Source organism: Aythya ferina (assembly GCF_964211825.1).
Source record: "Aythya ferina genome assembly, chromosome: 16".
Lineage (NCBI taxonomy): Eukaryota > Metazoa > Chordata > Aves > Anseriformes > Anatidae > Aythya > Aythya ferina.
This window is the reverse complement of record NC_140315.1, coordinates 7,447,096-7,474,604: the sequence shown is the minus strand read 5'-3', so window position 1 is coordinate 7,474,604 and position 27,509 is coordinate 7,447,096. Positions and strand designations below refer to the sequence as shown.

At 38.8% G+C, this 27,509-nt stretch overlaps 1 protein-coding gene across 11 annotated transcripts in view; it reads right to left on the bottom strand.

The window, feature by feature from the left end:
* LOC311445542 (uncharacterized protein) overlaps positions 1-22,560 on the bottom strand; it is a 260,556-nt gene extending 237,996 nt beyond the window's left edge. For 4 of the 11 annotated variants that reach the window (XR_014698492.1, XM_084537772.1, XM_084537773.1 and 1 more), the window contains exon 1: positions 22,485-22,560. Coding sequence is in view for 3 of the 11 variants with exons in the window: in XM_084537775.1 (XP_084393901.1) it covers positions 21,664-21,790; positions 22,485-22,515 (158 nt within the window). In the remaining 8 variants the exon portion in view is untranslated. Of the gene's footprint in view, positions 1-2,480; positions 3,513-21,476; positions 21,593-21,632; positions 21,791-22,484 lie in introns of those variants that run through there. The other 7 variants (XM_084537775.1, XM_084537777.1, XR_014698494.1 and 4 more) reach the window with 6 other exon arrangements.
* Positions 22,561-27,509: the final 4,949 nt, after the last annotated feature.

Genomic DNA, 27,509 nt, shown 5'->3' with positions numbered 1-27,509 from the left:
ACCTCATGACTCGCACCGAGGACCAGCATCTATCCTGAGGCTTTTAAAAATAGTTCTTAGCTATAACCTGCTCAATTCTTCATTAAAGTGTTCATGAGAAGTGTTTTTACCAGGAAGGTTCAGTTTCTAAAAATCCTTTCAGTGAAATACCTAAGTTCTGACTTAAAAAAAGAATAAAAAAAATCAAATACTTTGTTTAAAAATAAAGGAAAAGGAAAAAAGGGTAAAGCATGAATAGATTATCTGACTAACAAATAACTTAGCATTATTTTCTGAAAACTTAAATGAGAAGATGAATCTTTTAAGTGTTGCAAAAATGTTCAATCTTAAAGAAGTTTAACCTGCTTTAATCTTGGCCTAGGAAGGTTGGGATGAAAGCTTTGTTTTCTATGGTTCTAGATAGCCATAGGAATCAGACCTCAGCAAGAGCTACCAAGACCTGATGCCCCAAACCCATCAGGCTTCTGCTGAGAAAGTAAAAATCTGTTATAGACAAGAATGGAAAAATCCATAAAAAGATAAAGCCAGTTTGCTGAAATCTGTTTTGATTCTGTGATCCAGATATCAACAGGGGAAAAAAACATTTGCTGTATGTTATGCATGGCTTTCTATTGCAAAGCCAAGCCTTAAATGACCCTAGAGTGTCCATTTTCTGGATTATAAACTTTCTCAGAGAACATCAAAACACAAGATGTTTCTACTGACAGGCTCATCTTTAAGGACAGAGCTATACTGAAAGTAGAAATTCTTGTTCACAGATGTGGAACATCTGTAATGTGAAAAAGACACCTAAAAACATTAAAAATCCTTAAAAATTCCAAGGATGAAAACAATGTCACCCTAATAAAAATTAATTTCAACAATATTTTATTATACATGTTAGAAAATACGTCAGACAAAATGAATATTTTTCAAAGAATTCTTTCACTTGTATGGGGCTTTCCTGTAGAGCTTAAATTTTACGTTCTACCCCCTTAAATTCAGCAAATTCTGCTAAAACGTTAACTGAATTCTCCACCCAGAAACTAGAGAATTTCATCAAAAGTTTTTCCTACTTTGAATTAAATCTTTCCCTCCTGAGGCTAGTACATATTTGCATCTTAGGTTCTTACAGCATTAAGAAATTAACAATCCATCTGATGAGGTTTGCATCCTGCAGCCCTATCTGACTTCACCTGATGGTGGGTGGATTGGCCATCTGTTCAGGGAAAGCAATCCTGTGCTTTATTCAAGTTTCCCCTCTTTTCCCAGCCTTTTTTCCCCCATTCAAGCTGTAAAATAAAATTGTTTCTTCAGTCTCCTACCTGACCCATAAGTGGTTTCCACTATCCTACACATGTGATGTAATGCAAGGAGACATGATTGATGCAGCCTGACCTGACATGTCATGACGCTACTTGTCACATGTGGAATTCAGGAAGAAAAATAAAATAAATATGCAACCTTGACATGTTCATAATAACCAATGATTTTGTTACTCCTCATTATCTCTAAATTACTTCAGCATTTTCTACATAAATGTTTTCCCTAGTAAGAAAACAAACTACCTGCTCTTCAGACAATGACAACAGTTGGACTATAATCCCAAAAATCTTTATGTGGGCATTTTTCCCAAGAAAAAAAAAAAATGACAGAGCAAGGACTGAAGGCTCAAATTACAAATTCACCACTACCTAATGTGAAGTGGGTTGCACATTTCTTCTCTCCTGTAAATTAGAGAATGAAAACAGCTTGCCATGCCTCTTGAGACCAGTAGGTACCTTCGACAACAAAGTGCTAAAAGCTGAGCCAGTGCTAATGACTAGCTCTACATTTCCTTTAAGCGGATGCTGGACTCTCTTCCTTGAGGAGTGTTTATTTTAAAAGGCAAGAAAAAAGAAGTGAAAGTCAAGATTATGCATAGCTTTCCTGCAGTTCTAGTGTGCTGCATATTACAAAGAAGCAGAGACCAATGTTACCGATGCATATTTTATGGCTATCCTGCTTCTGAAAATTTTGTGTATATTTATAAAAAGTTAAAAAGGTCCTACAGCACCTCATAGGCTGTTTTAATAGGCATTACACACATTTTCACAGAACTTGATCCCTTGATTCTTCACATAAAGTATTAAACTCCTATAGGAGCCTAAAGAGATACCCTTGTTCTTTAGAAAACATCCATAGCTACTTGCCCTGCTGCTCACTGCAGTCACTAAGAGGCTTCCAATGACTTCAGCGGAAGTGGTATCAAATCAAGAGCAAGACAGAACAATCTGGTCCTAAATTATTCCACACTACAAACTAGCATAAGTACAGATTCCTCATACCTTCCTGTTAATAAAACTAGATAAATTTCAGTTGGCATCCTTTTCAAATCAGAAACATACCCCTTAAGCAGCAGAGTTGTCAGCAAACACTTTATATATATAATATATAATATATATATAATATTCATATAATTCTTAAATCCTTCACAAACTACAGGACAGACAGAGCACCCCTGAATTGTAACTGATTCTGGACAAATCCCTAGCCTGCTGCCTGGCAGTTTCAACATTCTTGCCAAGGCAATCTGGCAACTGTTCTCTTCAGGCATCCCCTTTCTCCTGTAGGGTCTCCCAGCATTGCAGGAGACAGGGTAAGTAGGTTTCCCTCACCCTTCTGTTCTGGGCTCTCCTAACCTTAATCTTCCTTCCTTAATCCTTTTTAATGTTGATATGTCCATTACAACTTGCTTAAGGCATTTATATCCCCATAGAGGCAGTTGCACTTTCTTCATAGAAATAACAGCCAGAAACAGCTTCCTTCACTTTGGATTCATGCAAGGAACTGTAAGAATTGCATTAGAACAATTTAGTCTGAAAGAAAAAAAGTACGGTTTGATGGAGGTTGAAGTCCTGCAACTATGAAATGACATGGTGGGAGGATCCAGCAGCAATAGATTTGAGACTGGTGCTAGTCTGAAATGGCAGCTTTTACTTTGAGATATAAACTAGATTAATTATTGCTGAAGATTTGGTATATTGCTAGAGCTTGCTGAACAATCTGGCAGAACTGGAATCAAATGATAAGCAATTGAAAAGCTCCCTGGAAGTATAAAAATGTGAGGGCAAACTTAAGTTATATTTTAGTAAATCCATACCTCTACAACCAGCTAATATTTCAAACAGGAATTACCAATGCTTGCCTCCAGTGCAGCGGTTGTTGACTTTGAAGACTGGAGGTGATACTTTTAAATACTGCAGCCCCATTGTAATAAATTGAACTGCACCAATGTCAATCCCAGAAGGGTCTGATACAAGGATATTTGGCATTAAGATCAAACCAGTCTGACTAAAATTTTCTGAGGGTGAGTCTAATGGCTTATCTTCACTAGACAATGTTATCATACTCAAATACACACACAAAGAACCAAGGTAGCTATCAGCTAATGTTCACAAACCGCCAGGCGCTGCAGAGCATTGTGTCAGTTGACTCATTCAGTTCTTCACAGTTGTGTTTGAACACAGTCACATTTTACACTGTACACCAGCCTACAAAAAACATACAATTCAGGCATTAATCATCTGTATCACAGAAGCACTTCAGATACAGACTACGACACAGCTGGGTATTGGGGATGGGCAAGCCAGATTCAGTGTTTGTTTTGCTCAGAGCTGAATTCCCCCCTGAAGAAAAACAGCTATATAAAGTAATAGTAAAGCCAAGCATTAACAACCTAGAAGCTTTTTGAAAGTTTTTTTTCAAACTGAAATTAAGGATTGAATTCAAACTGTCCACGGATGCTCATTTGTTTTACTTCCTAGTTTGCTGAAATAGTGTTTTGATGACAGATTCCCCTATGTGAAACCATTCATTTTGGTCTCATTTTCACTATTAACCTTAAGTTATTCTACAAAAACAGGTAGGAATTGACAAAAAAATCTTATTCAATGCGAAGTTTGATAGTACTATGTTTTATCAAGTACTTTTGTCTTGACAGAAGATCCTGCAACAAATGTTGTACATGGTGGTTATTCCACTGCCAAGTGCAAAACATAAGGCTGGAGAGCCACAGCGGCAGCCAAATGGTACGCCACTAACTCCAAGAACAAAATTTGCCTCTAGCTACTGTAGAAGCACAAGCTGCACCAGGATCCAACATGTAAGGGGGACTACAGCAGAGCTGGGAGCCCAACACAAGGGTGCGTGCATCAAGCTGGGCATTGCTCTGAAGGGCAGAAATCAGCCATATGCAGGAGTTCAAATCTGGATCAATGTCTCACATCTGGTGTGTTTATCTCTAGCAGACACAGCTTTATCTGGGGTGGGACACATTTAAGTACCTTAACTAGTAACCAACTGCTTTCAGTTATACATCAGCCTGAGTTTAAGCTAGAGAAGCCTGGTGCATAGCAGCATTCTAGCAACTGAAACAGTAAATATTGACCAGTGTAAATCACTACAGAATTAACACCCACCTTCCTACTATCTGCAGCTTCTTTATGTCTATGAAATTCCTCTCCAGTTCTCAGTCCCATGCAGTCTCAGACCCCACAAAGCCTTTGAAATAGTAACTAAAGGCTGTATCAAGTCACTGCCATTGGCTTATTTAATCTGGAATTTAAGTTCATTAAAATTGCTTTTCTGCCCCTGAAAATTTCTGGTGTGTATACTACTGTCATATGGGAGGAGGAAGTAAAAGATGCTTAGAGTAGAAAGCATTTTGTCCCCCACCTTTTTAAGTGCCACGGCTTTCCAAAGAGAAGCTTTTATATCTTATGTAGTAACTGTTAGCAGTTTGTGACATTTCTAGTCTGTCCAGGGTGTAACTAGTACATGACAGGTCAAGTCTGTCACCTTCATAAAAGCAAAGAACATCTACACTGGCACACTACACTGCGGAGTCCCTCTGAGAATTACCAATGTCATACCAAATATCATCAGCAGTATTTATCTTCTCTTCATCTCTGCTATTTGTAGGAGCTTCCAAATTTTTTTGGGAATTATTTTTACATGAAGATAGCTTTCTCCTTACTCCAGTGAAGTGAATACCACAAACCAAAGCTTGAATCCAGGATATTTAATTTGTCCTTGTGGCAACTATAATTAAAATACAACTCTCTTGGGGGAATACCTGGAAAATTAAGGTTATTGTTGTCACTATTATTAATTAATTATCATCAGATGCTTGCTTTTAAAAAATGATCAGTCTTTAGATTTTGATGCTCCCTATTATCCTCATTAAGCAAATGGTGAAATAAAGATGAATGAATTGCAAGCAGATGAATTAATGATTAGCCAAGAATACTTTTGGATTCAGATTGGATTCTGTTACCAACAGATTTTACATCAGTAGAAAACTCTTACACGCCAGGCTGTACTCTGGGTAAATTTTCACATGAAAATAGTGCTCTTCTCAGGAAACTTTTCTCTATTCAGAAACAGATAAATCAGGTGGGAGGAGAGGAAGTTAAATCATTCTCATGTAGCTGGTCAAGGATTTAAAAAGGAAGCCATACTAATTACAGGCCCATCCCAGACACATCAAATAGCATTATCCTAAATAAGAAGCGACATATAAAGCAATGGATCATTTCTGCAAGGGAGAGAGGGGATATTAATAATGGGCCAAATTTAGGGTGAAGCAAAACATCAGTTCTCCAGGGAAGCAGTTATGCTTCTATGATTTCTAGGCCAGTGCCAACATTTGCACAGCATGCACAGCACGGGAGTTGCTCTTCCTGATGTGTTGGATGTTTTGCCAACTGTATTTACTTCTCTTTCTCCTGTCTCAACCCCAGCATGTGCCTTGTTCTGGCAGGTGCTGAAACACGGGCTCCATAGCCAGATGGGCAGCCCCTAGGAGTTCTCCCATGTCAGCAATTTGCCAGAGGTTTCTCTTGTGCCCCTTGACCCGTTGCAAAGCTACCAGCTCCAGAGGAGCCCAGACCTCCAGCCTCAGACCTTGCACACCATTTCCGTTGCTCAGTTAACAGAAATAGGATTGACTTGTAGGAAGGATTCTTTAACTATAAAGACACAGAAAAGGAATATTTAGAGACACCCTAAAGGACTGAGTTCCCCAAGTCCCTAGTTTCTAATATAATTCAGAGCAGAAATTGAATGCTACAGAAACACTAATTAGTTACTCAAATGCAGTAATTCAGAGTTGCCCTTTGCTGTGTGTAATGGCAGGACATGCTATTTTAGGGGGAATATCATCCTTTGATAATCTCAGTGTAAGGCGCTGCCATGCTGCTGGTGTGATGCAGAACACTTGGATTTTCACCAAGAACATGCCTGCTGCTGACAGGAAGATAATGGGGTCTTCCTTCTTTCTTCTCATGTCTTTATTACACAGAATCCCATCTTAAATGAATCTTGAACTTCACCCGTGCATTATATTTATTTCTGAGGCATAAGCCCTGTGTCTGCTGTCACCATTTACAGCCACATAACCCTCAGAGTCAGGTCTGTGCACACTTTGGAAGTTAAGTTGTCTCCCTCAAATATAACCACTGCTTAGGAGCTTGCTAACAAAATACTGTTCTGCATGTGCCAGACAGCATCCAAAGCCAACCCTGCTTATTATTTTATCACCTACTTATCACTTCAAAAAATCCTGAGGTAGGTTCTTAAATAGCAAGAAAATGTAAAGGCAAAGAACTAGGTGACATTTATGCTGTAGTATGACTACACTGCATCTTCTCTAGATGGTGCCAGCACGTGATATGGATTTCTTCTCTTGGTACAAGGTCATACTCTAAAGGCACAGAGCACTGTGTTTTCACATTGACATTCATGGGCCAGGGCTTCCAATGAGCTAAATATGGTGATAATCGTATGTTTAGAAATATCAGTTATTGAATATTTTTGCTGGGCAGTCACAGCAGACTGCTATTTGCCTGGTATTATGCATTTGATCCACTCACACAGTGATTTCCACAGGGCTATGTGTAGTTAAAGACTCATGCTTGATGTCCCTCCATGTCACAGGGACCTTCAGAGGTGCTCAGCTAAGGCCTAACTACTCCCACCAACTTCAATGGAAAACGAGATTAATATTTAGTCCTTCTAGCAGTCATATATCGTTAGTAGTTTAGACCCTAGGTTCAACTTTCCACTCCCTTACTCACACTCCAAAACGTTGTCACGGAGCAATGGTTTGCAGAATTATAGCCTTCATTATTTATTCAAGTAGATGATTTAAAATATTTTGCTAACATGCAACAATTACTAATATTTAAAGACTAATACATGTTTTTCCCCTAATCCTCATTTTACCTTGTCTTCTCGCAAGTCATTGCACATAAGCTAGTGATTAAAGTAGCAAAAGGGAACCAGAAAATGAGTTTTTTATCCTTTGTTCCATTGTAAATCTCACTGGGAGTGAGACCGTCCTGAAACTGTTCTGTGAGGTTATAGTTTGACCAGAAATTTTCTGGTGGCTGTTGTGGCACTACTCCATTAACTGCTTATTCTGCTTCCAGATCAACTTCTCTGTTGATCTGGTGACAAGGGTAAGTAGAAAAGTGGAAGCAGCCTTTTTTTTATTCTTCTGGTCAAGTTATTTTTCAGCCAGATCAGTTCCTAGGTCAGCTTCACTGTGCAGCTACAAATACAACAGTGACATACCATGGTAGGGACAGTGTATGAAGATGATACCAGCAAAAATATGGGATTATTTAAACTAGTTTAATCCCTTTAAAACAACGAAATGTCACACAGGCTATGATCACAGATGAAGTAACTGCCTTGAGTACCCTACTCCACATCTACAATCCAAGGGACATTAAGGAAACCAGCATTCTTAGCTAAACATCCTTCTTTTAGTTGCTTTAAACCAGACCTTTTATACTAGCATTAATATCTTTAAAGGAGCAGTGACAAGTAGCATTAAATCTTTGTTCCCCTTTTTCCCTCATTGTTAGTTCAACGGGCTGTTAGCTAAAACATACAAAAGAAAGGAAGACTGGCTGACTTGAGACCTGCTGAAGAGGCTTTTGCTTACACTGCCTGCATTTCTTTGTTTATCTGTCTGTAGTTTTGCTTCAACAGTTATAGTTAGAGCATTCATAAAAAGGATGAATTTTTTTTTTTTTTTTTCCAAGATGCTGTGGCTATAGCTAAGTTCTATTGAACACACAGAAGCTCTGCAAACAAAGAGCTGAGCAAACAAAGAAAACGCTAGACAGAAGCTAGGAACCCCTGCCCCAGCCCGAGCACAGACAAACGGCCTTGGGTGGGTATTGAACATGTAAGGGTAAGCACAGCGGTGATTGCCAGAGGTGGGCTGTGAGTCCCTGTTTCCAACAGGTTTGTTTTAATGCTCATCTGTGCATGTTTACTTAGTTTGAGGGCATTTCCACACGGAAGTGGATATACAAACAAGGGGCTGTAAGAGGATAATTATTATTTTGCATTCGCACTTCACAAACATTACAGAATTAATTCTCCCAACACTCTGCTACGATAGTGAAGTGGTGTAATTTGGTCAGGATACAGAGGCACAGTGTTCAGAGATAGATCCAAAGTCTGCAAGAATCAGGGAATAAAACTGCTATAGGTTTCCTTACTCATATTGTCTCTGCCAACACCCTCCCCCCATCAGGTATTTAAGAGTTGAAAAAGGAGATGCAAATTTTTAGCAACATTATTTTCAACGAAGTCTCATTGTTTTAGCTGGTGGACATGCAAATAAGCTGGAAAGGCTTAACTGCATTACTCTAATCACCAAGCAGGCACAAGAATTCAGCCCTGACTCAGGTGAGGATGACTTACAAATGGTACTAGCAGCTAGCTTTTGTTTTGGACAAAACAAAATACCCTCTCTACCACCACATCCCACCCCACTCTGCAAGGCCCTTCCCCCTGAAAAACAAAGGAGGAGGGGTGGGGAGGGAGTTGGCTATACCCAAGCTATTTGGTTGGAAAAAAAAATGTTCTGAACACTTTGTTTTGTTCCCCCAGCAGAGAGGGATGTATGCCTTCTGCAAGTGTTTAAATTTATGGCGGAGTATTTATTAACCTATCCTAATGTTGACTTATGTTTCAATATGGTGTCCAAAGCCGTTGAGCAGTATACAATTGTTATATGGAGAATGGTGCATTATTGCTGATCTCAATTTGCATCAGCGAACAATCAAAGGACTTTTATGGGAGTCATTACTACTGGCACACAGTGAGCACAGACTCTGAAGTTAAAGCACTGCAGCAGTGGCAGAACTACCACTTTCATTTGTCATCACAATAGAAGACATTAAAAAATATATAGGTAATGAAACTTAAGCATAACAGGTTAATAATTAAGATAGCACAGATTTCTCAATGCTGAAACAAGAACAAAAAAGCAGTACAAAGCATCTGTGCCATGACAACATAGCAAGCAGAAATTCTGTAAAAACCCAGGTTGGACAAAGGTACAAATTCAAGGGGGTGGGGACTTATTCATCTTCAGAATACTTCTTTTTTTTTTTATTTTTTATTTTTTGCAGTTTTCACAGATGAGGTTTATGACAGGTTTATCATTTTCAGCTACCTCACCCCCTATCCCATCTTTCCCTCCTCCTCTTCCAAAACAGACTTCTGCCAGAGCTGACCATCATGTGCCAAACCTTCCTGTCTCTTTAGCCTCTGAAGTTGGATGCTGAAGAGGTGAAGATGGCTTTCAGAAAAGGTCACCTAGCACTAAAGGAGGAGATTGCCCTAGAGGTAGCTTGAAGCACTTGAAATGATAGACTAACACTTCTGAATTGGCAAGAGCCAAGACCACAGGAGAAGAAAGTGAGGGGAATGAGAATAAGGTTAACATGTACGGCAGGAAGGGAGACACCAAGTTGAAATAGGGAGGCCAGCATGAAGATTGACACAATTTTAATAGCAGAGAGGGCCCAAAAGAAAACAGTACTATGAGGATCAACATGTCCTTCCATACCTTTGCTTTTTGAGCAGTAAAGCACATTCCAAAGCCTCTAGCAAATATGGAAACCTTTTTTTTTTTACCCCCGTCCAAATGCAATGAGAAGTTGATCACACACAACTAATCTCTCCATTATACGAATTGAAGCTTCATTTCTGAACTTTTATTCTTTTGCATACCACGCATACATCTCCAACAGTCTCACCACCACTATGTTTCCTACCATCTTTCACTTTCTATCCTTTCCTAAGGAAGTTCTTTACCCCCTTGTTTTCCTATCAAATGTGGCAACACATCAGCAAATGCATTAAAGAGTATGACAACCTCTTTAAAGTCATCTCTTTAGAGGGTTTTGGGAAAGACAGTTCTGTTCTGGCTTACCACCAGATACAAGTATTTCCACCCTTCATTTCATGAATGTGCCAGCAAGGTTTTCACCTGGCAGGTGCTAGGACCCAAGGCATGGTTGGAGTCCTGGTAGCAGCTTGGCACGTGCTTTTGCACTGGCCTTCCTCTCTACTAGGTTATCTGGAACACAAGATAGCAAGAATCCCTGTTTAGGAGAGGGGACCAGAATCTGTCTTGACAAATGTTCTGTGTGCAGTTAAATAGACAAATGTATTCTGCTGCCAGCCCCTTGCAGGAGTTTGACTTGATGCCTGTCACCAAACAGCTTCTTTTGCACTAGATGAATTACAAAACACTCATACCCTGTAATGATCAAAAAGAAAGCCCCCATGCCCACATTACTTTGGAGATACAATCCACACTCCCTTGCAAGCTAATAGGTTTTAAGCCCCCACAAAATCAAGACCGGTCTCTGAAGGGTATAACAAATGTGAAAAAGTACTGCAAGGCTAGCTTGCAGCAATGACAATCCACCTTCACAGGACAGTGCAACTGTGTACGTGTACAGTGCAAGCCTCTCCTCAGTTTTTCTCATTAGTGATTAGCCTCTCGTATAGAGCAGGAAGGGCCATATACCTCATACTGTTTTTAAAGCTTCTGCTGTTTGGATGCACTCAGCCTGCATGCAAATATGTAACAACCCCTACCAAATTATTTCAGTGACTCTTTGTAGCAGCAAGCCCCAAGAGAAGTGTGCATTTCATATCGCATAGTTCATTTAGCTATTTTTCCATTTCATTACTTGTTTTTGTGTTATGGTCAAGTAGAAATTCATTAGAATACCTGTTACTGTGCATGATTAGAAGCTCTCATTTTGGAAGAACTGGAAAATGATGGCATTCATCTGTAGCAAGTGCTAGCTCTTCTAAGTCTTTTCCACATTTTACCTTTTATATCACTTCTGCTTCCACCATGTGCTTTTTCAGAGTGCAGTCCACCTAAAACCAGCATCTCAAAAACATTAATAGTGTAAAAAACAAAACAGCTTTTAATCTCATCTAGAGATTGTGCCTCTTTATTTATGAACACCAAATACTGCAATTAAATACTAAAAGACACTAGCAATTTACACAACAAGAACTAACAAAGCCTACTTTTTTGGGTTTGTATCTTGTAGTCAGTTGATACCCAAGTCACTGCAAGACCCACCTGAAGTTACTTCTGCTGATGAAACACCCTTAAAGGACTCCCCAGTTTCCTAATGAGACTTCATACCACTTTTTTTTTCCAGTTGTCATCTCTCCCCCTTTATCTGAGCACCCATTTTCACCCACTTTCCATAAGCCCTGTTATCCCTGATATTTTCAGCACTAGCAGTTTTTGTGGAGATCTGCTTGAATTTATTACTCACTGACAGCATTACTGCTCCTAGTTTATGCCCGCAGAAAATCAAACAAAAACACACTTAAATGCATCTTCCCTTACTTGATCCACTAGCTCAGTCATTACTGTAGTGCAAACAGATTGCTCAAAAAAGCTGTTAAATCTCCATCCATTGAGATATTCAAAACTCACCTGGACAAGAACCTGAACCAACTGATCTGACTTCAAAGTTGGATCTAACTTCAAAACCAATTCCTCCTTTGAGCAAGGAGTTGTACCAGATGATCTCTAAAGTGCTTTCTAATCAAAGTTTGCTATGATCCCAGTGAGATCAATGGTTCTGAGCAGATTGATAAGTTTCCTACAATATTTATGTAACTGAATTGAGTCCTCTGTTCTTGAAGCAGCTCAGGAAGGATACTGGTAATGCTCCCAACTCCTTATCATGGAAGTCATTCCAGGTTTGATGAACATTGCATGTCAAGTTATTCAGTATTCCTCCCCACCCCTTATGGCACCTTCACTCAGTAAATGAAGTATTTCTGAAAGGCACCAGCCACAGTGGCACAGAAACCAGAAGTCAAACATCTAGCTAGAACAACGCTTTCCATGGCTCACTTATTCTTTGACCTCTCAAAGGAGAGAAAGACAACAAATTGATTGAACCTCGACAACTCATCTCATAGGTTTCCAAAAATGGTAACAACTTTGTCATTTCTGGCTATGACTGAATTTAAGTTGGCAAGTCTGCCAACCCTCTGAGCCATCCAGCCCCTCATGCTTTTCATTTTTTAGGATATGGTTAGATTAGCCCATCTATTATAAATATGACATAGCACTACCCACAAGCATTAGAGAGTTTTCAGCATTTCAGCTAAAATCCCCATTTTGGAAGGATTTACAGCTTGGCTGTAAGAGTGGCGTCTGGCTGAAACGTGGCATGCAAAGTCTCGCCATAAGAACCCAGTGGTTAATAATAAATCAATTTGGCTATTTTTAAATTAGAAGGCTGAAAAATACAAATGAAGTTTACCATTTGCTGACACATCTTTGATGTCAGAAGGAATGTGAATTCCACACGCCAACTCTTCAGCTGATGTAAATCAGCATAACTACACTGGCATCAGTGGAGCTCCAGTGATTTACATGCTGCAAATCTGTCCCTGTATTTATTAATGGAATACTTGTAGTTAGCTTTTGGGTCAAATCTTTGCTGTTGATGTAACCTACTGGAATCAACAGGGAGTTGCACTTAAACATGCAGAGAAAAAAATATTTAGGTTTCTTTCTTCCTGCTCTTGGTTATTTAATTTTTAATTAAAACAATTGCAGAGACCAAGTCTAATCTTAGAGAATCCAGAGTATTTAAGGCAGCACATATCTTGCTTGGCACCATAATGAGATTTACAAGGCAGCTGCAGCACATGCATCAAACGCTACTTTTTATCTCTTCAGATTGATCCATGTGGCAATCTGTGCTATTGTTAATCCATATCTACAGCACAAACCTATATTTTAGTAGTTTTGGAGAAAAGTCATGCTGAAACTTAAAAATCTCTGCAAAACACAGGGCCCAAATATTCAGTATTATACACAGGACATTATTTTGTCCTTCCTCTTTTCCTCCACACTATTTCCTACCTTCTGCTTTGTTTGTTTTGCAAAAAGTGCTAAACATCTCTGCCTCAGCTTCTTCAAACCATGCATGTGCAAAGTGTCAGCTACTGAAGAGAACAGCTAGTATCAAGAGAGCAAGATAAGGCACTAAAGTCAAAAGCCAGAACATCCAAGCTCAATTTACATCTGCCTCAATTTCCTCTGTCACATAGGGCTAGTTCTGTCACCTTTTGGCATTGTTTCCATCCCCTTCCCCTGCCATAAGCCAAATGGGACTAATGATATTTACTAAACTGTGTGGGGAGCTGGGATTTATGTATGACATATGCTAAACATACTATCTATTTGCATGTTTATGATTGCACATGCCATCATAAATGCAAGGTGGGACTGCCTTTGCAAATGCATCATTTTATAAACATTTCTGAAAACCTGAATATCATCTGGGTTGTTGACCAGATCATTTTAAAAATAGTATTTTGCATTTATAGTGATACTATAAACACACTAAACACAAAACATTTACTAACAAATGCAGTGCCTATTACAGTGCATGCAGAAAGCATCATAGCATTAATTGATGTAATGCCCAAGATAGAAATGTTTGCTTGTTTCACTCAGTGCATTTCTTCATTTGCTGAATAATTCAGCTTCTATACAGGCTTAGCTGACCTTTGCTTGATAAAGTCATATTTCTAAGCATTTGCTTGCATTTGGTATTTTTAATCAGGTTCAAGTCCACTCACTGCACATCAGAGCTGAGAATAATGATGCAGATACATTTTAGCCAAATGATGTTCCTTATAGCAGACACTTCCCCCAAATCACTGAGTTGTTAACTAAAGTGTAAGAGAATTTATGATGCTAAATAAAACCAGAAAAAAAAAAGATGTTTTAATAAGATGAAAATCCAAATGTTAAAATAATGAGCCATCTGTATGGGTGGCCCTCTCCTGAGAGATGCCAAGAGCTTTACCATCTGTGAAACATTTACCAGCTGTTTCCTTCCTTTTTCGTGAGAACATAAGAAATCCTTGCAGTTGGTGTTTCTAACTGACACATCCTAGTGAAGGAAACAGGTTTGTTCAACGTCAGGACCTCTCATGAAAGCTAGCCTGGCTGGAATTAACCTAATAATATTATGGTAAGTGCTGCTCTTCCCCATTTTCAAAGGGTCCTTCCAAATAAATGTCCAGCAGGCCACAGAACACTCTGGAATATGGAATAGGCAGAAATCAACCTATGAGTCACAACTCGGTTTTAGAGAAATATATATATATTTTCAATATTTGATCTGAACATTTCTTTCCTATTTTGCTTTTTAAAAACCCTAATCTGTTGCAGGAATTCAGGATAAATTTTTCACCCATGTGAAATTCAAAGGCACCTGCAATGAATAAGTATAATGAAAGTACAGAACTGGGTCTTACTTCCTCTGCTCTGGCCACTGTTTCACATGCTTGCTATCAGCTTATTCCTGCAGCTTTTGACCCGACACGTGCCATACCTCAGTGTGAGTTACATGCAGCCTTAGGTTCAGACAAACATGCTCTGAAAGGTTTTAGTTTGTGGTAGGCACAGATCAAAGGCTACAAAATAAAGACAAGCTAAATCTATGAAAGGATGTATTGGCTTGTATTTATTTGTATCCTGATGTGCTGTAGCCCTAATTGCACAGCATTTAATTATTTCCTTAGTGTTCTCTTATTGCATTAGCTGCCAATGAGAATTGAAGAGAATATAACTTAAGAAGCAGAATTAGCTCTTAAATTCTATGGGCGAATTTCATCGACTTGGGAGTGAATTTCATGAATAAGGGAGTTTCTATGAAGTATTCTGTTTTGTTTTCAAAAGTTATTTTTTCAAGATATTTGTGCAATGAGTTGGGGGGAATGGGGAGAATCAGCATCTGACCAAAGTTGACAGTGCATGTGATTGCGTAAAGAGCAATATTTGGTTATCATTTAAAACCAGACTGCATGATATCCGATCCTTTGCAACTATGAAAACTAACAAAACCAGACATCGATGGTGGCTTCAACACAATATACTAGCAGCACCTGTCTTGAATCAAGCACCATTTTCCTTCACAAGTTTCCTCACTCCTTCCCTCACTCATTTTTCCAAAAAGCGACCTTGGATGATATCGTGAAGAAATTACGTGGGTTTATCATTTCTTTGGTGGAGGGATATGGTGTGTGTGCATCAGGTATGTACTGATGTACAAGTAGGGATGCCGCTGAATGCAGTAGGCAGGAGTGATAATGTACCAGGACAGATTTTTGACATGGTACCTGGAGGGTAGAAGTGTCCCGTTCTACTTTCAGGGGAATGTCACTGCAATATTTGCAGAACAGCCCCAGAATGAATAAACTCTGTCACTGTTGACCCCACCCAGCACAGGGTGCATGTGCTGCTGTGCACATCAGAGGAACCCCAGGACCTCTTCAACTTGTACTCATCACAAGGCATCTTCCATAATCAGCTCCACATTATCTGATGGCTGATAACCATTTTTCAGGGGCTGTCTTCTCCATGCATAGGCTACCTATACCACAAGTGAAGTTATAAACCTTTACATTTTCAGTTGGCTAGAACCAGAATACAGATGAGGCAGCATGAAGTGAGGACACTTACCTACCTCTACAGCATGAGAGCACTGGAAGTCTTCATGACTCAATGACCTGCAAGGGCCACTACTGGAGCTGCTCTGCATCCTTCAGCAGTGAGCTGTAAGCCAGTGGATTACACTACAGGCCACAGAATTCCTCTCCTTGAAGTTAGCATAACACTGAACTTGAGTTATTCTGTGAGAGCAAAATGTGGCTGACTTTCTGCACCTTAGAATTTATTCAGTAGGACATTAAATGTTTTTACCTGTATCGTACATAATGCTTCTTTCATAGATAATGGAACTATATTGTTTATTCTAAAAACCACCAGTAGAAACATTTTGAAGGGACATGTACTGGCAAATAAATACCCTCACAAAGCATAACTAAAACACCCCAAGCTGAAGTAAACTTCACCCAACTAAGTAAAACTAAAAAGGATAGCCTCAGGGTCTCCAAGACTGACTACAGTAGTGTATTTGATACTTCATTTGTTATGATATTTCAATCTGCAAGATATAGAAAGGAATAGACATAAATGCATGATTCCAATTTGTCTGTGTCTTAAGAAACCATACTTAGCCAAGTGAATTAGGTCAGATATGTAGATACTTTTTATTAAGCCACTTCTGGTACTATGAAGCACAGTTCCATAGCTATCAAGAACATCAAGGTATAAAACAGCATGGATATTAAGCACAAATGAAAATAGAAGTCATCTCTATGTCCTCTTGGGCATACCAGCTCCCCCAGTATAGCTTCCATATTGTCAATAAAATACCTGACTTTTCCTAAAGTTAAGTGATTGCAAAGAATGGCACATGACTTACTTTATCTTCTCCCACTAATTTTAGAATTGGTTCTAATGCTGAATAGAACAAAAGGATGTATGGTTTGTTCTTTAAGAACTACAAGGTTCAGTAAATTGCTCAATGTTTTAGGTTTATGTGAAACTGATATAACAATGCTCTATCGCCAAAAAACTGAAATCTCTAAAAGATAGCAAAAAGTTTGAAGAGTCCTGAAGACATTACATTAATATTTATTCCTGGAGAAACTGAAGCTTGAACTAATAAAATATTTTCAGGATGATGTATCTGTGCATGCTTTAAAACCCTCAAATCATCTCAACTAGATCGAAGTCCTAATGCTACCATAGCCCATGTGTTCCCTTGTGTTATAAAAGCCCTGGGGTACAGGATGCCATACATAATTTGGGTTGCTTGAGTGTTACCTGTTCAAAGACACACTTTCTTCTGGGGTCAATTGATTTTAATTTATAACCTCTGGTGATCTGAGTCCATAACATCTATGCTTATGTGAATATTCTTAGTACAAACTTAAAAGGGGATCAGAAAAAAAAACACAACACAAAACACAAGTAACTCTGACTGCATTACATATCGTGTTCCCCTGCTAGAACAAGACTAAGGTCATTGGCAGGTCAGACCATGTATGTGTAAAGTTTACATTGCAGATATCTTCACCGGTTTGCTGAAGTGCTCATAATTTCAGGCACTCAAATACTCTTCAACTTTGTGAGTATAGAACATATGTAATTAATCAGAAAGTCATTACTAAAAAAATGAATTTCTGTAGGTGTATGAAATCATGCACATCTTTTAGGATTTATAAGAAAACCACAGCTGAGTCTGATGTATCAGAAAATAGCCAGGTTTTCAAATTAAGCAATCTCAATTTTTGTTATTTTGAAATTAATACTTTTTTTTGTTGTTGTTATTTAAAAGTGATTTTCCACAATTATAAATTCCTTACATAGCAATTAGCATAGCATGCATTTACATGCATTTGTTTGTATATAGTATTCTGTTTTGTCTCAGGTTCAAGTTTTAAGCAACAAGTATTGCTCTGAACAAAGCCCACCTTGAATGCTACCATTCCACATGCAAACAAGAAAAGCCTCACTTTACCTTTCAAGTACCTCCATGTCTGAGAGCAAATGTTAAGCTCTGCTTTCCTGCTTTGAAAGCCATAGCAGTTTTAGCAGTTAGTACTTCTAAATGATACCAGTTAGTGTTCAGCATATAAATTCTAGATTATAAAAGTGGTTTGTAACCACAGTCTCTCTTCTGTGTTCCAGGAACTGCTTTGACTGCTGTAAGCCATGCAGCAGGTTAGTAAGAATTTGTCAGAATGGACTCCAACTAACACCAGGGCAACACGGGTAAGGTTACTGATGATTTAGTAGGCTGCATGTTGCTCCTGGTTAGAAGGCATTTGAGGCATAGACGTAAACGCAAAGAACCCAAGCACTCAGAGTGGCTAAAGATACAATTTTGCTTGTTGGAAAAGTACCTGTTTTAACGAGAGCATCCTAGCATCTTGGAAAAATTCCAGCATAGGTAATTGTATTGTTTTAGCAAAGTCTCCCTCCATTTCCAGTTAGGAAAGGTATTCATCATTTTTGCTTTAACTCCTGTGCTGCTCCCATGATAGAGGGAAAAAAAAGCAGCACTTGATACTGATGAACCTTTTGACATAGAAGTGGAAACCCAGGGTTGCTAAGTAGGTAATGGTGAATACAAACATTTTAAATGAAGACGACAGCACAGTTCACTCAAAAACAAGTGCTACCCTGCCACGAACCACCAGAACTATTCCTAGCATAAGGCAAAGAGAAACAGAGGGTCACCCCAAGTACTGGTGCTTCACCACTACAGAATTCCAATTGCATTATGTGATTAGGAACATAGGCATTGCATTAGGTAACCTTAAGGAGCAAGGAAAGCTCTTGTTCTTCCTTTCTCTAGCTGCAGTTAACATGGATGTGTAATTATTCGGAGAACTGCCACTAAGCAAGAGAACAGACTCAATCCCCATATTTGTGTGGTAGCCTGTGGTGAATGTGTCTATAGACCCCTTAAGTCCGTGTGCATCCTCTGTAATCAGTGGCACTGTAAGACAAGTCACTGTCTTCCAGTGGATGCATTGAAGGCTGAGCAAACCACATCAACAGAGAACACACTCCAGCCTTTCTTCCCAGCTGGGAATTCCAACCAAGTAGGTGTTTTGGGGTTGTCCTTGACCAACACATTTCATGTAACAAGAGCACCACTGTGTAATTTACATGCTTCAGTGCACTCAAAAGACTATCATCTCTTCTGGTTCAAAGGGTCCAGACGCAACACAAGGTCTATAGGACAGGAGTAGTGATGTGTTGCAGGCAGAAGGACATTTCTTCCTTAGTATTTTTATGTGGATGGCTAAATTGGAGCTTTTTGGAAAAAGCCCTCTAAAAGCACTTCTGACTTTCCTGACCCTGTCCTGCTCTTATTGATATAATAATTACGATCTTGTGCATCTTAATTTTCTCCATTGAGAGTCTTATGCCGATTCACAGACCAGGTGCTGTGTAGGTGGGTGCTGTGTGGGTTTCCCCTCTGCTCAGATGCCTGAACTACAAGAGCTAAGCATCATGTTCAGCCAGGCCTGAACACCCTTTGAGCCAAGATTAACAATCTGTGCCAAACTATGGAAGCAGCCTGGGATCAAAAACCTTTTTTAAACTTTTGTTAATATCTAGCTATATAAATAGTACAAATCTGTCCATAACACAGTCAGGCAATCTTACAACTTATTTGTCATAATGTCATTGAACAGTAGACATCTAGCCTTGATCTCAGAAATTTCTGATTTAACTCAACTGATTTCAACATTAAAGTATCAGAAATCCATCAGGAACAGGAAAAAAACAAAAACAAAAACAAGAACTATAGTTTTGCACTTCCCGCGAAGAACTCATTTGTGAGCCACTAGTTGCTGTTTTCAAAATTCAAAGGATGTTCTACTTTTTATCTTTTGCTATTCTTCATTAATCAATCAACTCCAACAGTCTTCCTCCAAAAGGACACTGTCATGGCACCACCATATTTCCCAGTGGTTATCAGTGGGAAGGCACCTACAGCTTGACTGAACTCCATTTCTGTAATGCTTTAGTATTCCACCAAAGTAGTATGAAACTATTATTTGCTCCTCTACTGTCATTCCCCCTTATACAGAGTTTGTGATGAATAAAAATAAAAACATAAAATGCAAATAGGACTCAAAAGTACATTTGGTATCAGATTGCCTCTAAACCCACTGCAGCTTTTTGCAGAACTATACCCATGTTCTCCCAAGTTCTCGGGCACATCTGGAGTTTCACAGTTTTGGATCAAACCAGATGACAGCAGTCTGTCAAAAGACAGCCAGAAGCCCATCAAACAGATATGCAAAAGAATTCAATGAAAAAAAAAACTTTTGAACCCAAAATAGAATTTTCTGTAAAGCAGAAATAGTTCCTTTTTCCAAACTTTCTTTCAGGGAAAGGACAGAAAGATAAATCTTTGTCTGAAAACAACACATTGGCTGTACTGTTGACACAGTCTTTGGAAATAGAAAGACAAGAGCTGTACAACCATTTTACTCTTGTGAAAGCAACATTCTCCTTGCACAAGATGAGAAAATAGGACTGAAACCACACCAGGATCTGTGATCACCTTTGGGGGACCCAGTTCTGACCCAAAGGTTTTATGCTTTCAGGACAGAAAACCTTAATTTTCTCAAGACATAGTTTTGGGCTAGAAACCCAGCTGAGCTTGTTCAGGAAGAGCTTCTGGCTTGTTCTGAGAGATGGTGGTTCAGACCTCTGTATTTGGCCTTAGAAATTTAATTGTACCTAAATTAAGACTGAAAATTAATCAGGTTGGATTTAAGACTAGTGTGACTCTGGAACAGAGATTTTGAGCTCTGTCCTTTGCTAGTACTTTTCCAAACTGATTTTTTGGCAATCCTTTAATTTTTGCACCCAGTTTTCCCTGCAAATGAGCAGTGAAATTCCAAAGGACTCTATCAGGAGTTAAAATCACTCAGTATATATTTGCCAGCGCATGCAGTGTTTATTTTTAAACAGTGCCAAAAGTGTTTATAGATAGAAACAACAGGACAACCCATAATTAAATAACTGTTTCTGCTACATCTGCTATTTAGCAACTTGAAGGAAAATAATTTCCTAACAACAAATAGGAATGGTCAAGAAAGCTCTCAAGTTTGGGCCCATTATTACCATATAAAACAACATATTAGTTGCTTAGCTACCAATCATAAAAGAAGCCCAATTAAAAATGAAAGAATCTTAACTAGCTGCATGGAATATAAAAGTGAAAAGTTAAAAGCTGTCAGGTGGTTAGTGGAAAGAATACTGAAAAGTGATTGACAAACTGGGCTTGCTTTGCTTCAAATTTGGCTTTGATTCAATAAATGATTGACACACTGATGTCGTCTGAAATAGCAGATTGTGCTTTGGAGAGGCTATTTAGCAGCCCATTGATTGACAGGTTACTAAAATTGTCCCATGGACAGAGGTAACCAAACAGAGCTATATTTTGACAGGTGTTTTTTTTTTTTTCTCTCACCTGTATTTACTATACAGTTTATATTAAAAGCAGAAGTAGAGAAAGGCCCATAAAAGTGTCATTCAATTTCCATGAAAATGGCTTGATACCCTCATTTTGTAACATTGTTCCACAAAACTGGATTTCCATTCATCCATTAAGTATCCTGTCTTTTCTGGAGGACTCTTAGAGAGTCCAACTGAATGGCCTCAGACATTTTATTTTTAAGAAACAGAGCCATACCTTTGCAAATGGAAGTGTTTGTCCATTTGCACACAGAGCACCCTCACCCAGGGAAGGCAGGAACAAGTGACATCGCTAAACAGGTTTCCTATCTGGCACCACGTGGTGAAGCAAAGCTGAGGAGGGACAAGGTGTCTTCCCAATGCTTAGCCTCACCAGTTCCCATAATCCAAGGGTGGACTGGTACCTAAATGAGATCCGTAAGCCTGGGGATTTGGAAGAACTCAACCTCTTCTGAAGAGAATGTGAGGCAGCACATGAGGATGCAAGGAATTTTGCCATTAGCGACACAGATGGTTTCAGATAGCTTGCTACTGTAGGAACAAAGAAAACACAATTCTGACCACTGATGATAATTAAACAATTCTGTGATTTTTTTGTTTTAATTAAGGGAGGATCACCACCCAGCGCTTTACGTGGGTAAGCATGAATGCCATACTGTTCCTCTCCACTGTTAGCTTACAAACTCTCCCAAAATCTAGTTCTCAGAGTATATTTGCACTCTTGCATTTTTGACACTTTTAATAGAAAGCTAGTCACTCCCAGTAAGCATTAAGTCTTTCCAGCTTCTAAGTAATCTCCCTCTTCTGTTGCCCTAAAATTCCCATTTGGAAGGATGCTACCTACATTGTCTCAAAGTTTTTATTCTTGACACTTTAGACTTCCACATGACTTTAACATTCCTGATCTGTTCCTGCTGTGACTCTCAGTCATTTATACAGAATATTCTTTCCTTTCTATCTTCAATTTTTAAACTGTATACAGTTCACTGATAAAACTCCACCCCAGTTAACCTAAAGAAGTTTGCATGCTGGTTGCAGGCCACCTAATAAGTAGGAGCATTCTCATCTGTGGGGTAAGTAACACCAGTTGGGCACCTCAGTATGCAAGTTGCTCCCTCCAAGCACAGAGGGAAAGAAAGAGTTTTCTTCAGAAAACTCTTTCACAGCCTGTGCTCTCACCAGACCCCACAGCAAACATAAGAAATTCTTTCCAACAACTGCTTACCTGAAAGAGAGAGCCAGGACAGGAGCCCCATCCAAAGGCAGCAAACAACCCCAAGCAGAGCCCCACAAGCTCAACCCTACAGTTACAGGACCCCCCCCCCCCCCCCCCCCAGAAGCCCACCTAAATAATCTCCTGCTCCCCAGCAGCTGCTGCTTGTTAGGGCAGCTTGTGGCATCTATTGGAAGCACCTGCAGAGGACCTGGTGTATCCCATCCAGAAATGCAAACCCAGGCTTCTGGGCCTAGAGTACAAATATTTTTCACTGACATTCAGATTTATGTATATACATGTATATAAATATATATATATAAAGTTCTTCTGTACAAAGAAAACTACTATTTCCATTTTTTCCTATCTATAGCTTTCACATGGAGTTATTGCTGTTCGCTGTATGAAAACTTTGTTCTTTATGTTATTAAGGGGGTTGCTTTATAAAAATTAAATTTCAATTATGATAATATCAAGTATCTTATCCCTTTTGCTGGCTTTAGCATTTCAGTTAAACTTTCTCTGTATTGTTTATTAAACAAATGTGCTTGGTATGTGTAAACTGTATTTGTCCATTTATCTTTCCTTGACTATAAAAGAAATCCCAGCATGGCTCAGTGGGTGACATGGTTTATTACAAGGGGCAATGTAGAGAACTACAGATTCTTAAAGTATTTAGCACATCACCTTTTCCCCAATACTTACCATAGACAGAGCACAAGATTCTTTAGAAGGTACCAGACTCATTTTAGCCCCTAAAATATCAGATACATCAATTATTTCAATTACCAGCATAATTTTCCTCTCCAACTATAAATAATAATAAATAAGCACACCAATAAAAGAAAGAATAGGCTTACACTGCACAAACAATTCATTATGGCATAATGGAAAGCATTCATTCCAATACCATGGTGATTGGGTGCTTTATAATTAAATTATCCAGGCAGATAGGGATATTTGCATATTTTGTCACATTGACACTGCTATAACCATTTTAAAAAGCATTTTTAGTCCCAAACATCTATGCCTTCACTGTGCCTTCTACTCAAGGCAAGCAGTTCCTAACCCAATTCAAAGTTTCCTGGAGATGTTTACCTAGTTTTGTCCACTCTATAATGTATTTGCCACAGTTTATCTACTGTCTTTATTTGGATGACTGCTCAGTCTTTGAAAGGAAGACAGAAATATGGCATCAAAGAACCCTCAGTATTTACTTACCTGTCTTTGTAGGTGGCCTGGCATCTCCCAAGCCCTTAGTTAAAGGAGTTAGTTAAATTCCCTTACTCATTCAAGAGTAAAGATGTTCTACTGTCCAAAAGAAACCTGCTTCTTCCTTCTTGTTGGGCCCCTTCTCAAAGGTGAACCTCACAATCTCTTAGCTCCTAGCAACTTGCAGACAGGGCCTTTCTAAGTGTGAATTTTGTATGGACACAGAATTCTTTAGACCAAAGGTCCAACTGCCATCCTTGTGTGATCCTCACAGCCGTTTTCCAGGCAGGTTGCTCTAGGAAGACCAGTGAAGTATTCAGCATTGCTTATAATGTTCTGTAAATCATCAGTTTTATAATTTTATCATTCATTGATTTAAAATATATGTATATATTAAAACATATTTTTCAACAAGATATGATATTTTAGCAAAAATGTTTTGGGAGAACGCTGCCTTTTTCCAATGCTGCTTTCACCCTCAAAAATGCCAGTTCTCGTGTGTGTTTTTTGTTTGTTTGTTTGTTTGTTTTTTCCATTATATCTTCGTCCAAAAGCTCTTCTTAAACTAGAGTCCATTTGCCGTCCAGTTCTATCTGATTTTTATTTTTAATTTTTTTTTAAATCTAAAGATATTGGCATTTTTCTAGAAAAGAAAGTAAGTGCGGTAGTAGTCCAACATGCCTGCTGATTATGGACTTCATTCAAAATCCACTGAAGAAAATGGGAGGTTTCTGGATTGCAGTATGAAAAACATTTAGATCAAAATCTTATTCAATTATCTGTTTTTTTTTTTTTTCTGTTTTGGTTGGGAAATGGTATTAGTGTTGCTGTGCTTCTTATTTCAGGAAAAAAAAATGGTGTGTTTACTGCTTTTTTTTTTTTTTTTTTTTTTTTTTTTTTTTTTTTTTTTTAATCTGGAGATTTGTTGTGACTTAAAGAAGGAAAATTCAGTTCCTAAAATGAGAGCTTCCAGGCTGTTTCAGTCTGCAGTAGGTTTGCAAGACTGAATTATAAATTCTGGAAATAGGATGTCATAGTTAAAAAATGCATGGTGAGCCTTATGTATAGTTCTGAATGAGATCTTATGTGATATTTTAGCTGATGACTTTGTGATGGAAGATGAACCACAGATGTGGCTGAAGAAGGTAGCTGCAGCCAGCACTGTGCAAACCATTGCGCTGTTTTAAATTCTCGTTACTTGGCCACAGAGGATTCATTTTGCAGTTAGATGGGAGTTCAAACTCAAATGCCTTTTTTTGCAGCCAAAAGGTGAATCCTTTAGCTGAAGATTAGAAGGCAAGGGGCTCTGGAAATGCTGCCTGCTGTTACTCAAAGTATAAGTTATTAGCAATATCAGGATTTCATCCCAGGAAGTGAAATTTAACCTTCCCTACCACTCCACCAAGCTGGAGTAACTGAGCTGTGTGCAGAGAAATGCCTGAAAAGGGGAAAATGGATTTTGCCCCAGTGCTGCTGTTCTGCCCCTTTGCAGGGAGAAAGACTGTTGTATTGTATTGTGTTGTATTGTCAAGGAATATTTCTGAAATCAAAGACACAATTCTATAAACAAATGAGTATTTGTCTTAATGTAAAAACATGCAGGAGACAGTTCCTTATAGTGACCAAGAACACAAAGGAAAAATTATAAAGAGAAAGTCACAAAATGAGATGCAACTAGAAAGGAACGTAAAAATAAGAAAGTGTTTGGTAAGTGCCTTCTCTACGTAGGAAAAAGGCCTAGGAAAGATTACATCTGTCACTCAGCAAAGAGAGAAAGCTTTTGACAGATGACCCTAAGAAAGCCTTTTTTGCTTTCATCTTCACTACATGAATCAGCTGTGATCAGATTGCAAAAATAATCAAGACCAGTGTCAGAAGAGTGGGAGCCCTGACTACAGCAGGAAGAAGAGTTTCAAGAGCACTTAGAAAGCACATAGATAAGGCCAGACCATTAAACTCATCTTACAACAATTTCAGAGCTACCAGTGATCTTCCTTGAAGACCTGTGGTGGACCAGTGGTGTCCAGAAGACTCAGAGCAGCCCTTGCATAGCACCTATCTTAGGACGGAAGGGCAGGAAGGGACCATTGGGTCATCTTAACTTCAGTTCATAGAATCACAGAATCACAGAATTTCCTAGGTTGGAAGAGACCTCAAGGTCATCGAGTCCAACCTCCAACCTAACGCTAACAGCCCTCCACTAAACCATATCCCTAAGCTCTACATCTAAACGTCTTTTGAAGACTTCCAGGGATGGTGACTCCACCACTTCCCTGGGCAGCCTGTTCCAGTGCCTCACAACCCTTTCAGTGAAGAAGTTAGTCATGTAAAAGTACTGCAACAAAATAAGCCTAGAACAAGGTTCTTGGAGATGAACAGCAGCCAACATGGATTTATTCGGGTTACATTATATCGAGTCTACCTAATCTCATTCCATGACAGCATGACAGACCTTGTGGATATAGAAGTAATATATCTTCACTTGCATGAGTTTTTGCCACTGGCTCATGTAACAATCTCATAAGTGAGCTAGGGGATATCCTCCAGATACCATTACTCCAGGGGGCTGGAAGAGGTCAGAAAACCATCCTCCAAAACCATACCTTAGTGGCCCACTGTCGGGCTGGAATAACGTCTGGAGCGGCTCCTTGGCCCAGCAATGTTCCATACTTTTATTATTGTTTTATGAGGTGGAACAGAGAATATTTTGCATGATATCTGCAGATGGTACCAAGCTAGAGGGAATGGCAACAGCCTTTGAAGACAGCATTGTAATACAGAATGATCTTGACAAATTGCAGAAATAGTCTGAAAAAATAGGATGCAATTCAAGATGAATCAGTGCAAAGTTGTCACTGATGCATAATCAGCTGTTCAAATATAGGATGGGGACAACTGATTACAAAGCAGTTCTGCAAGAAAGCATCTGGGGTTACAGTGAATCAGAAGCAGTACATGAGTCAACAGTGTCATGCTGTTGCAAAAAGGGCATATGTCAAACTGGGACATATAAACAGGAGTGTCATATGTTAGACATGTGAAGTAATCCCACTTGGTGCTGGGAAGATTTCAAACACAATAAAGCATCCAGTTTTTGGCACTGTGCTTCGAAACATATGTTGTCCAGCCACAGAACAATGAAAATAATGCCAGGTCCAGAAAACATGGCCTACAATGACTGAAGAAATTGGGGTTACTTGGTGAGTAGTTGTAATAAGTCTTCAAATGTATTAAAAATTGCTGCAAAGAGAAAGGACATAAACTGTTCTCCATTTCATGTGAGAGCACCATACAAAGGAACAAATATGGTTCCAAAAGGCATTCAACAGTTGGAAAAATTTCTAATGGTAAGGCCACTAAAATAGAATGCCCAGAGGAGTTGTTGGATGTGCATCTGAATTTGTCAATATTTTCGCTTTTTTTTTTTTTTTTTTTTTTTTTTTTTTGTTTGTTTGTTTCTTAAAAGTGGTAAGCAAAGCTTGAAGGAGTTTATCAACTCCAAGATGAATTTCGTTTAAGGTAAGCTATGTATCTCCATATAGATGAATTCGAGAATAAAATAAAATAAAATGAAAATAAAATAAAATAAAATAAAATAAAATAAAATAAAATAAAATACAACAACAACAACAGATTTAATTAGCAGCATTGCAGCCACCGAAGGACAGACAAACAACACGAAGTAAGATGAGAGACTTCAAGTAAACATCTGAGTTCGTTGTGACTACTCGCGATGGTATCTACGTCACTACTCACAGTTATTGAAATCAAGTACATGCACCACATTTGACCCTTTATTGAGAGTGAAAATGTCTGTAAACTTTA